The sequence below is a fragment of the Lynx canadensis genome, chromosome B1 (genome assembly GCF_007474595.2).
Source record: "Lynx canadensis isolate LIC74 chromosome B1, mLynCan4.pri.v2, whole genome shotgun sequence".
NCBI lineage: Eukaryota > Metazoa > Chordata > Mammalia > Carnivora > Felidae > Lynx > Lynx canadensis.
The window spans coordinates 60,158,266-60,172,095 of NC_044306.2; the positions used below are offsets into that span (position 1 = coordinate 60,158,266).

General features: G+C 34.5%; 1 protein-coding gene across 2 annotated transcripts in view; it reads left to right on the plus strand.

The window, feature by feature from the left end:
• DDX60 (DExD/H-box helicase 60) overlaps positions 1-13,830 on the plus strand; it is a 103,262-nt gene that overhangs the window by 21,261 nt on the left and 68,171 nt on the right. For both annotated transcript variants that reach the window (XM_030312780.1, XM_030312781.2), the window contains exons 10-16: positions 690-845; positions 3,955-4,060; positions 5,008-5,123; positions 6,615-6,775; positions 9,939-10,191; positions 11,988-12,154; positions 12,698-12,856. In XM_030312780.1, coding sequence (XP_030168640.1) covers positions 690-845; positions 3,955-4,060; positions 5,008-5,123; positions 6,615-6,775; positions 9,939-10,191; positions 11,988-12,154; positions 12,698-12,856 — 1,118 coding nt within the window. The remainder of the gene's footprint in view (positions 1-689; positions 846-3,954; positions 4,061-5,007; positions 5,124-6,614; positions 6,776-9,938; positions 10,192-11,987; positions 12,155-12,697; positions 12,857-13,830) is intronic.

Here is a 13,830-nt window from a genome sequence, read left to right on the forward strand (position 1 = left end):
GTTGAATTTTTCATTTAAATATATGCATAACATTTAAAAATATTTACTTTAATTAATATAATCAATCTATTACTATGAGATATTTAGGGAATTTTAATTTTTTCCCAAAGATAAAGCTGATTTGTATATTTGGAAAAAAATAAAAAATTAAAATTTATTTTTCTTTCTTTGAATTATTTTCTTAGAATAATTTTTTGCTGTTTCTTAATAGCCAAAAGGGGAAAAAAACATGTTTTAAGAGAGCTATAGCCCATTGTACATTATTGAAACTTATTTGACCTCTAGAATTTGGTTCCTACACATAGCAAACATTGGAATGAGTTAACTGCATTTAAGTTTAGCAACCCTCTACAAATTTTCTCATCTCTGAAAAATGAGCTTTGTTCAGTTTTATTGGTTGTAGAAGTTATATGTGGCATAACCTTTTTTAACCTTATAAAATTGATATCCACAGTTATTGTTAGTTAAGACAGTTGCAATCTTAATACTTAGCTATCAAATAGGAAAACAAGATAATTTGAAAATCTATAGTCACATTAGGGACCATATTCATTTAGGTATCGTGTGGAACTCACTGAAAATTTCACTGTTTGAGAAATATTTCAGAACTCTATGAATTTAGTAAAAATGTGTGCTTCTCTATATATAGGGATGACTTTTAATGTTTAGTACTTTTAAATATTATATAGGCCTACATTTGAATTTGGGAGATGTCATTATGAAGGATTATGAACATCTCTGGAATACTGTGTCAAAGTTGGTCAGAAAGTTTTCTGTTGGAAAGCCATTTCCTCTGAGAACAACAAAACTTTCTTTTCTTGAAAAGAGTCCATCACCAATCAAAGGTAATAAATCTATAAATTAATTTGAAATGACAGTTCAAGTCTCTGAAAATGTTTTGAATGCACCACTAACTAAATGCTACAGGTCTAAATTATTTTCTGGCACTATGCATTTTAATAATAAGTTACCTCTCACTGTATCATTGGGGTTATATATATATATGTGTGTGTGTGTATATATATATATACACACACACACATACATATATATATATAACCCCAATGATACATATGTATACATATATATATATACACACACACATATATATACGCACATATATATACACACACATATATATATATATATGTATGTTTTGCTCGTAACTAATTGTTGCCAGTTAAAAAAATGCCAGTTATATGTGAGTTTCATTTCTATCAATATGGCAGTATAAATCAGGTGAAAAATCTCTTTCGGGAAACAATTGAAATGCTGGTCAGACACACTAAACATCTTTTTGTATTATCACATCTAAACTCAAAAAAATAGAAGGGAAATTCCAGGAGTCAAAAATAAAGGGAGAGGCTGATCTCTGGGTAATTCAAAATGAATTACTCTGATAATTTTTAATTATAAGTCCATCTTCCCAAGAATCTGTGGTTTCAATTACATTGTAAGTAGGGTCAAGATAACACTAAGCCAGATAAATAAGGTGATCAGAAGAATCTGGTACATTCTCTGTAAGGGAAAAACATCATAAGGCCTGGTTTTACAGGATACATGTTTTACTCATACTCTGACAAATCTGAGTACAAATACAAATTTATAAAACAACAGAGGAAATAAACTGCTAAGAGAAACAATAAGCTATGGAACTAGAATAATTTTGTAATTATCAAAAGTAGAATATACTATATACATACTTAAAATGCTTAAAAAAATAAAATATGAAATTTGAAACATGAGAAATAAAGTAACCAAAGTTGTAGAAATGAAAATATTGTCAATGGATAGGTTAAAAAGCTGATTGGATATTGCTAAAGAGAATGTGTGAACTAGAAATAGATCAAAAGAATTACACTTCAAAATAGAGATGACCATGTTATATACCTTAAGCTTATACAATATTATATGTCAGCTACATCTCAATAAAGCTGAAAAGAACTTAAGAAAAAAAAAGAAATAAGAGATGAAACAATAAAAAAAGATATGTCAAAAAAGAAGATATAATGAAGAAGTCAAGCCTTTCATTCATTTGGAGATTCACAAGGAAAGAATGAACCAATGTGGGTTAGACAATATTTGAGGAGATCGTGGCTGGGTATTGCCTGGATTGATGAAAGACAAGAATTGCACATATAAGGATGTATGATGAATCCCAAGTGGGCTAAATTAAACATAAGCACGTATACACTCATAGATAAAAACACACACTGGATACAATATAGTAACGCTGTAGAATACAAGAAAATAAATATCTTAACAAGAGTTAAAGAACAAAAATTAGTCTATGATACACTACCCTATAACAATGATAGAAATCAGAATATAGTGAAATTACATATAATTCTTAAAATATCATTTAAGAATGAAGAAATAATTCACCATTGTAAGAAATACAAAAACGAATTTATCCATCATCATAGCATCACAGAAGATGTTTCCATACAATTGAATTTCAGGAAGAATAAAATGTCCCCCTAAGGAATATGAGAAGGAAAGCTAATGGGAATTTGGGATGTGTTGATATATTTCCAAATATGGGGGAAGAATATATATACTTTTATATCCAGATGAGTTTCACCAAGACTTAAAATTTTATTTTTTATTTTAAAAAAAAATTTTTTTTAACGTTTATTTATTTTTGAGACAGAGAGAGACAGAGCATGAACAGGGGAGGGGCAGAGACAGAGGGAGACACAGAATCTGAAACAGGCTCCAGGCTCTGAGCTGTCAGCACAGAGCCCGACGCGGGGCTCGAACCCACGGACCGTGAGATCATGACCTGAGCTGAAGTCGGACGCTTAACCGACCAAGCCACCCAGGCGCCCTAAGACTTAAAATTTTTAAAAAAATTTTTAAGTGTTTATTATTTTCAAGAGAGAGAGAAACAGAGTGCGTGTGGGGAAGGGGCAGAGAGAGCAGGAGACAAAGAGTCCAAAGAAGGCTCCAGGATCTGAGCTGTCAGCAGAGAGCCCAAAGCAGGACTCAAACCCATGAACTGTGGGATCATGACCTGAGCTGAAGTCAGATGCTCAACCAACTGAGCTACCCAGGCACCCCTCACCAGACACAGACTATTGAGTGCAAGTAATTTATTGATCCCAGGAAGAGCAAATAAGGAAGTGGTTAGGTAAGATCAGGAAGAGAACAAAACCAATGTAGGACAGGCTACTGGTTTCCACTGTGGGTAACTACAGGTAGATTTCACTGAGAATCTTAGAATGGTGTACAAACCACCTCAGAGATGTCTCACCTGAAGAGACTGGGGCATTTACTGTGAAATTCTTGTCATGTTTTTGGCTGAGGGTTATCTCTGGGGCAGTGGAGACTCAGCACCTCTGGCCTTCTTCACATGGCTGTAAGAAGAAAAGTGCTCTGGCAGAGACTTGGATGATGAAGATGTCAGGCAAACACAGAACAGTGAACACCAAGGGATTAACAGGCACAGCAATAGCAGCTTACCTAGAATTATGAACCAGATAGTAATAAAAAAGCATTTATTAGCCAAATATTATATACACATATATATCTATACATGGATATCAAAGAGCATGTAAGAAAATACTGTAATGATACCAAATTTCATTTCCCCTAACTTCTTTTTTATTTCATTTTCTTAAAAGTATTTATAGGGTAGATATCTGAGTAAGAGTTCCATATTCAAATTCCTTATAATGGGGGAAAATAAAAGGAATAAAGAGGACACAGGTATTTTTCTACTTACTTACCTATGTGCCTAAATGCTGCCTATTTCGTTATACTCTGCTATGTTCCAAAATGTTTTAATGTGGGTAATAGCTGTATGGGAAGGTCTGGAATTGATAAATGTAAATAAAATCAATGAAAAATGGTTTTTAATGTAAAACTTTACAAAATGATGTATAATATTCCTGTATGAAAGTTTCACATTTTACAATGTCTTAATTTTTTTTTTTTTTTACTTCTTTACAGATACTTCCAAGGAAAATATTCCTAACTTGGGTTTTATTCCAATGTCATGTGAATTGGTTGATAAGTTTGTTGGTGACATTTTGAAAGATTTGCCTTTCTTAAAGAGGTATAAGAACAAAAATGTCTCAATAAATGATTGGGTGGACAAATGATTTACAACAAATGTCGCAATTCTATGAAGTGCAACAGATTAAATGGAATATATTAGATGCAATATGTGTTTGTAATACCAAATGAGTTTAATAGCAAATTTATCAGTGTCTTTGATCTTAACTAGGTTAAAATCAACATGGTTTAAAAAAATTTTTTTTAATGTTTATTTCTTTTTGAGAGAGAAAGAGAGACAGAGCATGAACAGGGAAGGGGCAGAGAAAGAGGGAGTCACAGGATCCGAAGCAGAGTCCAGGCTCTGTGCCATCAGCACAGAGCCCAACGCAGGGCTTGAACTCACGAACCACGAGATCATGACCTGAGCTGAAGTCAGTCACACTGAGACACCCAGGTGCCCCCAAATCAACATGGTTTTAATCTTAGAGTAAAATTACTCCAGCTGGGGTTGCCTGGGTGGCCCAGTTGGTCAAGTGTTTGACTCCTGACTTTGGCTCAGATCATGATCTCACAGTTGGTGAGATCAAGCCTTGCAACTGGCTATGCGGGCTGTGCAGAGTCTGCTTGGGATTCTTTATCTCCCTCTCTCTGCCTTCCCCTGCCAATGCATGTGCACATGTGCAGCTCTCTTTTTCTCTCTCAAAATAAATAAATAAACATTTTTAAAAAAGTACTCCAGCTGGATGTTTTTAATTAATGGATCAATAATGAATATTTGTTGATGTTGATGGTACTGTTAGACATGTTGGCTAGATTCTGGGTTCTTAGGCACCTAATAAACTGCTTTTTGGATTCTAACACCCACATCATCTTACAGAAAGAGGAAAGGTGGCTGTGATTTTTTAAAAATATTAAAAAATGAAATCTAAAAAAATGAAATCTGTGCTGTGTTCTGTTTGGAAGCATGAAATTTAAAATATGCATATATTTCTTTTTGTATCATAGCGATGATCCTGTTGTAACTTCACTGGTTAAACAAAAGGAATTTGATGAACTTGTGCATTGGCATTCTCACAGACCGCTTAGTGATGATTATGACAGGACAAAGTGTCAATTTGATGGTGAGTACTGTGACTCTGTTGAAATAAATTAAAATCAATTTCAGTCTCTGCTTTTTATTTTGTAATGAAAAATTATCAGGTTAGGAGCCACAGTTATACTTCTTTTTTTTTCTTTAATTTTTTTTGAGAGAGAGCTCATATGCATGTGCACGCAACTGGGAGAAAGACAGAGTGAGAGGCAGAGAGAGAATCTTAAGCAGACTCAGGGTTCGATTTCACAAGTGTGAGATCATGACCTGAGCTGAAATCAAGAGTCAGACACTTAACTGACTGAGCTACCCAGGCACCCTATAAGTTATATTTCTTGAATAATGATAGTCTACAAGGTATTTAGATGTATGACAGTAAAGATAGTAATGAAGAAGTCCCACTTCGTTTACTGATAGTCATACATACACAGGTATGCAGATGTCCTAGGAAGTGAACCAATCCTGCATTTGTCCCCATAAAAATTAGAAGCTGTTTTAAAGAAATATGGTTTATAGTTAAAATGCCTGTGTATTCCTTGAAGTTCAAAACACCAAGGCCATAGTCTTTCAAGCAATTTCAGCTGCTTTTACATCACCCAGTTGATTACGTGTACCAAGTTCTAGCATTTTATGTACCTTCCTGCTGAGGATGGTTAGAACTGCAAAAAGAGGCCCATGAAATCACTAACAGTAGATCCATAGAGATCGAATTAGGGATCTTGTCTTATTAGTTCCCTTGTCTTCATCTCACTTTTGTCTATCCTGATGCTTAACCTCCACCCTTCTTCAAGTTGACAAAACTTACAGAAGAATTGAGGAGTGTGCATAGTAAGCTCACTCATATGAAATACTTGTCAGTCTGCATTTATAAATGGCTACTAAGATCCTGAAAGATGTGGGGGGGTCTTTTAGATTAACCATTAATATCCTTCAAAGTGGTTTAATTTGATATATGTAGATATAGACACAGAAAAATTAACCAGCTTAATTATTGTCTAAATTGTAGTTTGTTTTGGGTGTGGGAGCAAGTCATACCTTGATTGTTGGGATTTCCTGTGTCATTGGATTTTTCCATAGTGAAAGTATTCTTCAGTTGCTAAGCTGTTGGCTCTGCAGCTATGGTTGGAGTAAGGATTTTCCTATCAAGTGATTCCAGAAGCCAGAATATCTAAGATGGATATATTCTAGATTTTGCCCCTACCTTCTTCTTAAACTCATTCACAGGGCACATAACAGAGGTAATACCTAGAATCTGTCATTCTTTGTAGCATCCTAATATTTGCTTTGGGAAGTAGACAGTGAAAGAGTGTTTTGTCACTTCTGTCCTTTAAATAAAGTAAGGAATTACTCCATAGACAAGATTTAGCCTGACTTAAGATTCCTTCTTTAACAAAAGTAAATCAGACTAAATTACTATTCCAAACTAAAAAGTACATGTGTGCATGGGATGGTATGAAGAATTAGTGAGAATGTTATTGAAAAAAAAATAATAGTTTTACATTTCAAGTCTTTTCTTTTTCAGAAAAATCTAGAGATCCTCGTTTTCTTAGGTCTGTGCAGAAGTATCATGTTTTTCAACGATTTTATGGGAGCTCATTAGAATCAGTCTCTCCAAAAGTTGTTGTAACTCAAGCTGTCAAGCCAAAGAGTAATTTCAGTATACCCAAGAACAAAAAGGCACATGTAGGTTCTATTAATTCTATCATATTTAAAACTTTTTTTTTTCCTTTTCTTAAGTTGATATTTGTTCAATTCCTTTGGTAGTTTCTTTCCATGCTATGCTTTTTCTTTTTATATATGATCGTTGGATTATTTATTATTTATTTGCTAAGAAAGTCTAACCTCCATATAAAAGGTTATATATGATCCACTGTGCATAATAAAATATATTTATGTATTTGGAAAAGAATATAAGATATTAAGTTACTAAAGGCTTAGATTTAGAAATGTTGAAGTAAAATTAAAAATATAGTTCTTTGGGAGTTCTGGTCTATGATGGCAATATAGGAATTTCCTGAAGTCACCTCCTCCTATAGACATAATGAATTTACAGAGACATACAGAAGAATTCTCCATGAAGACAATCCAGAAACTAGAGAAAGAACTCCTACACATTGAACAAATGAGAAAAAACCCACAATGAAACAGGTAGAAGAGGCTGAGACACATTGTCACCAAAAACTCCACCACTGCTGCAGAGACACAATTGGGAGAGAACTCACAAGTCTTCAGTTTTTCCCTCAGGAGGAAAGGATTGGGACCAAAATTTTGGGTCTAGCACCCCAACATTTTAGTTCCACCTGAGGAATGAGCCTCCCTAAAACATCTAGCTTTGAAATGCCAACAAAGCGGGGCGCCTGGGTGGCGCAGTCGGTTAAGCGTCTGACTTCAGCCAGGTCACGATCTCGCGGTCCGTGAGTTCGAGCCCCGCGTCAGGCTCTGGGCTGATGGCTCAGAGCCTGGAGCCTGTTTCCGATTCTGTGTCTCCCTCTCTCTCTGCCCCTCCCCCGTTCATGCTCTGTCTCTCTCTGTCCCAAAAATAAAAAAAAAAAAATAAATAAATAAATAAAAAAACGTTGAAATGCCAACAAAGCTTGCATCCACAAGACCCACAAGACTTTAGCCTGGCTATCTCCCCAGGGCTCAGCACAGAGGCAGCATACCAAACTGCTCATTCCCTATCTTTCTCCGAAAGAGGCTGATTTGCATACTTTAAAAACAGGGAAAGAGGACTATAAGCATTGTTCTAGAGAAAACTATCAAATCACAAAGGAAGAGAAAAAGAGAAGAGAAGAATAAAGTCAGAAAAAAATTAGTGGCAATAGTAAGTCAATACCTATTAACAGTTAATTTAAATATAAATGGTGTAAATTCTCCAATCAAAAGACATAGAATGGCTGAATGCACACTAATACTAATACTAATATTAATATTTCATTTATAATTGCATCAAAATATCTAGACATAAATTTTACCAAGGAAGTAAAACACCTGTGCTCTGAAAACTATAAAACATCAATGAAAGAAATTGAAAGCGACAAAAAAATGGAAAGATACTCCATGCTCTTCTATTAGAAGAATCATTGTTGTCAGAATGTCCATACTACTCAAAACAATATACAGATTTAATGCATTCCCTATCAAACTACCAACAACATTTTTCACAGAACTAGAACAAATAATCCTAAAATTTGTATGGAACCATAAAAGACCGCAAATAGTCAAAGTAATTTTGAAAAAAGAACAAAACTGGAAGTATCACAATATATACACAAGATATACTACAAAACAGCATGATATTGGCACAAAAACAGACACATAGATCAATAGAACAGAATAGAGAGCCCAGAAAGAAACCCACACATATATGGTTGTTTCAAGAAAAAGGAGGCAAGAATATATAATGGGGGGAAAGACAGTTTAATAAATGGTGCTGGGAAAATTGGACATCTGCCTGCAAAAGAATGAAAGTAGACTCCTACCATATAACATGCACAAAAATCAACTCAAAATAAAGACTTGAATAAAAGACCTAAAACCATGAAACTCCTAGAAGAAAATGGGGTAAGTGCCTTGGCATTGTTCTTAGCAATAATCCACTTCTGGGTATATATCATAGGAAATGAAAACAGACTATAGAAGAGTTTTTATTTTCATAGCCAATTTTATTGTTAGTGAGATCATCCAATTACGACTTTTTCTCTCTCATTTAGGGCTAGCAAGAAGGTTCTGTGTTTTTTGTTTTGTTTTTTTGAGAGATGTTATAAAGTAGAGAGTTTGCAAAAATTCTTATTACATACTGTAAGATATGAAGACTGGAAAAAAATCCCATTTTTTTCTTTTATGTCATTAGTAATTAAATAAATTCTCTCATTGGGACTAAACACCCTCAACATTGTGTAAATATGCTTTTGTAGCAACTGTTCAGTAAGTCTGCATATTCAAGATATAATAAGCATTGTGTATGGCAAAGGGCCAAAGGTCACTCTTATTGAGAAAGAACCATGCTGAGTTAACCCACTTGGTAGATGAAAACTTTGGGACACCTCAAATAATATTGATTAGAATTAAGTATTGAGAAGTGTGGCAACTAATATTGACTTTATTATAGGCAAAGTTTAGATATTAGTTTCATGACTAACCTGAGTAGTGGGAGGTTTATCAGAATTTTCTTGTCAATACATTCTCTAATTTGAATTTTTAAAAATATTTATTTATTTTTGAGAGAGAGAAGAGAGAGAGAGAGAACACAAGAGCAGGGAAGGGGCAGAGAGAGGGAGACACATAATCCGAACCAGGCTCCAGGCTCTCAGCTGTCAGCACAGAGCCCGACGCGGGGCTGAAACTCATGAGCCCTTAGATCGTCATGATCTGAGCTGAAGTCGGTTGCTTAACTGACTGAGCCACCCAGGTGCCCCTATAAGTCTCCAATTTGTTTTTTGCAGATTAATAAATTGGGTTGGTGAAAGTATAGTAAAGTGGGTCCATATTGTATTTAATCCATTACAGGGAGAGCAGCAGGAACAAATGCAGGAAACATGAAAAAACAATGGCCTGATGTTTCTGATCTACACCACTTGAAATCTGCAAAATTATTTGTGGAGAGGCTTTTTAGTCTTAAATTTAATTGTCATAAATTTTCAATTAACAGAGGCTTTAAGAAACAGATACTAGGAAAAAAAAGGAAACAGATACTGAAATTAAAGTTGTTCCTATTGAAGAATGGGATGGTTGTCAAAATGATCAATATAGACTTAAAAATATTCTCCCATATGTGAAATTTAATCTTGGGATATTTCCAACTTCTTTTATGGTATGTTGTTTTTTTGTTTTCCTTTTTGGTCAGGAGACCAAGGCTGAAATAATTACTAGAGAGAATAAGAAGAGGTTATTTGCTAAGGAAGAACAAAAAGAGGAGGAAAAATGGAATGCTCTGTCATTTTCCATTGAAGAGGAAATGAAAGAGAACTTAAACTCTGGAATAAAGAACCTGGAAGATTTTTTAAAATCATGTAAAAGTAACTCTGTGAAATTTCGAGTTGAAATGGTCGCGTTAACTGCCTGCTTGAAAGCGTGGAAAGAACAGTGTCGCGGTAAAGGTATGTGACTCTATATTTTTTGCTTTGATAACTGGAGAATTAATAAAATAAGGTAATGATAATGGATGTCATTTATTAACTGGAAATTTGTGTTAGAAGCCTTAGATGCATTATGTGATTTTATCCTTACAAAATTCCTCTAAGTCTTATTACTTCTTTTATCAGTGAGCAGTGAAATCTCAGAGAGAGTCTAAGTAGCAAATATACAGCACATTCCTAAACAAATTCAAATCAAATCAGTCAAAGATGGCTTAAGAATAACTACTTCAAAATTGTGCGCATAGTCAAGGGAACCAACAATGACGGTGAGGCTCCCTGGGAGAATCTGTCACTCATCTTTGATATCTGAAGTGCAAACATTTTCTTGCTAGGTAAAACTAAGGATTATGTTTGCTGAGCATGTTTGAATTCTTCCAAATGTTGCTATTGCTTGCATGTGCTCTACTTTGCAATTTCTGTAGAATGTGGTAGAATAAAAAAGAAGAGACAAGAAGAGGAAGATAGAGGAGAAATAAAACTGGGTAGAGACATATAAATTGATAACAGGTGAATGATCATGTGCCATAATAGCTCCAAACTGACAATTCTTCCTAGTAAACCTACGTGATCTGTCCGGTTTGAGCATCTCCACACTCTTGAATCCATTTAACACATGGTTACCAGGTTCTTTTTTTTTTTTCCTTCTACTCTTGTTCTGCTAACTTCAATCTCCTTTAACATAGTCAGCCTTTCATTGTGGATTCTGTCACAGTGAGAAGCATAAGATTTGGCTTATATATTTCTCCCTAAACAACATGTTGTATCGGAATTTGCAGTTGATTGCTACTAAGAAAGATCAGAATTCAGTGGCTTACTCTCCTGAGGGTAAGAATTCTATATTGAATTTGTTTTGTAGTCTCTTACAGTATTCAGTGGGTGTTTGGTAATATTTGTTAGATAGCTAAAATATAAGCCAATTGGAGAAAAGGCGAAATTAAAAACAGCCCTAACATGGTAAGTATGGAAAGATTAGAAGTGTGGAGGAATAAAAAGTATATTTATATCTATAAAGAAATGAAGAAGAATTAGCAAAGTCTGTATCTGGCAATTGTAACAGACTGATTGAATTGACAGCCTCCAATGATTACACCAAATAGTTATCTGTGGTCAATAGTAGAATTCAATAAATGTTGCAAAGTTTTTAACCAGATCTTTAAAGTCATCTAAATATTTTTCTTTGACCACGGTAGAGCACACATGAAAATAATAGGTGGAGAAAAGATTTGTTGTTCCCCAGAACTCTTATACAACCTTGAACTTTAACAATCTTCTTTCTATCATGAACTGTAAGATTTTTCTTTGGGGGCACCTGGGTGGCTCAGTCGGTTAAGCGTCCGACTTTGGCTCAGGTCGTGATCTCGCGGTCCGTGAGTTCGAGCCCCGTGCCGGGCTCTGTGCTGACAGCTCAGAGCCTGGAGCCTATTTCCGGTTCTGTGTCTCCCTCTCTCTGACCCTCTCCCGTTCATGCTCTGTCTCTCTCTGTCTCAAAAATAAATAAACATTAAAAAAAAATAAAAAAAAAAAGATTTTTCTTTGTCTCTGTTACTTGTACAGCTATTTCCCGGTTACCCATGGAGATGATGAAGTGGGTATAGCTGCACTTTTATTACATTTTTCCTAGTCCTCTTTATTCCAAAACCTTTGTTAATGTTAAGATAGTGAATTTAACTAGGTCAGATTGATAGCCTGGATGACTAATCTTGGATAATCAAACATTACTTTTGATGATCTTTGTATGTTGTTTATTGTTTGCTAAGGTGAAAGCACAAAAGATTTAAGTATAGCTGTTCAAATGATGAAAAGGATCCACTCCTTGATGGAAAGATACCCAGAACTTTTGCAGGAGGCAGATCAGCAACTCATAGCCAGATGTCTGAAGTACTTAGGATTTGATGAATTGACAAGTTCTTTATATCCAACCCAGGTAATTTTCAGAATAGCTCCATTTTAATAGAATAATTATTGGGTATACATAAAGTATCTTGCAAATTAAGTCACCTCTTCTAGATTTTTTTTTTATACTGACAGTATTTCCTCCAAGTTCAAAGTCATTTACTAGTGATTCAGCTGCCTGTACTTGAGATAATCTAGAATTAGAAAATTGGTACAAATGCTTGTCTGGACAGACTAACTGCCAGGTAATTTCTGCAAAGCCTTAAAACTAATCCTGTGTTTAATTCTAGCAAACAGTTTAAAAACTATATAGTAATTATTTAATTGTCTTTAAATATATTAGATTGTAGCTATAAATACCATAATGGATATTTGAAAATCTTGATGTTTATCAATATACTCACAGTTAAGATAATGATTTAGGTGGTAAAGAACTTGTTCAATAAATATTACAAAACTGAAAATGTGGTAAAATACTTTTCTCATAAAAAGTGCTCAGTAATAAATATTTTAATTATTTAAACAATGTTATAGTTTAAAATCACTTTCCAAATGGATTTTTGAATTAATATAGGTTGTAGGAGATGACATAGAGGAGAAGAAAATGGATAAATATTCAGTTGGCATGGGACCAGTTCGGTTTCAACTACAATACATGGGCCATTATTTGATACGAGATGAGAGAAAAGATCCAGATCCCAGAGTTCAGGATTTTATTCCTGACACGTGGCAGGTAATAATTGAATGAAACAAAAATTTTATTTTATTTGTATTTTATTATTAAATGTTATCTCAGAAACTTTTCATTATTGTGGCTTTACATCTTATATTTGGCATGAACTTAATATTGAGTCCTGTCATTTAAAATTATTTCGTCATTGAAAATTGACGTCATTGGTAAATTCTTTTTCGCTTAAAGTGAAATTTTCTTTTCATTCATTTTTTTGTATATTGACCACTGCCTAGGAGGTACTTTGATGAATTCACATATATATTTTTAAAGTTGTCTGTGTGTCATCCAGTTGTATCATTGCGGAGCAATCTCTGTGTTTTCCCTGTGTCAATAGGATTTCACATGTAAATGTGCAGAATTTTGGTAGTTTAAATAGTACAGCAATTGTTTAGATATTTACATGCTACACATGTCACCATAGTAGTCATTCTTCTATAAATAAATGTAAAATTGATGGAAATAAAACTTAGAATTAAATGGTGTGGTTCTGCATAGATTGGACTAAAAAAATTGCTGATAAGTTGAACATGTTGACCTATAAAAGTGCAATTTCATAGGTTCAATCAAACAGACTTCCAGTTCAGAATATGACTTTATCTTAAGAAGCTGTGGTTTATATATACAATGGAATACTGCTTGGCAGTGAGAAAGAACGAAATATGGCCTTTTGTAGCAACATGGGTGGAACTGGAGAGTGTTATGCTAAGTGAAATAAGTCATACAGAGAAAGACAGATACCATATGTTTTCACCCTTATGTGGATCCTGAGAAACTTAACAGAAGACGGTGGGGGAAGGGAAGGGGAAAAAAAAATGTTACAGAGAGGGAAGGAGGCAAACCATAAAAGACTCTTAAATACTGAGAACAAACTGAAGGTTGATGGGGGGTGGGGCGGGAGGGGAAAGTGGGTGATGGGCATTGTGGAGGGCACTTGTTGGGATGGGCACTGGGTGTTGTATGGAAACCAATTTGAC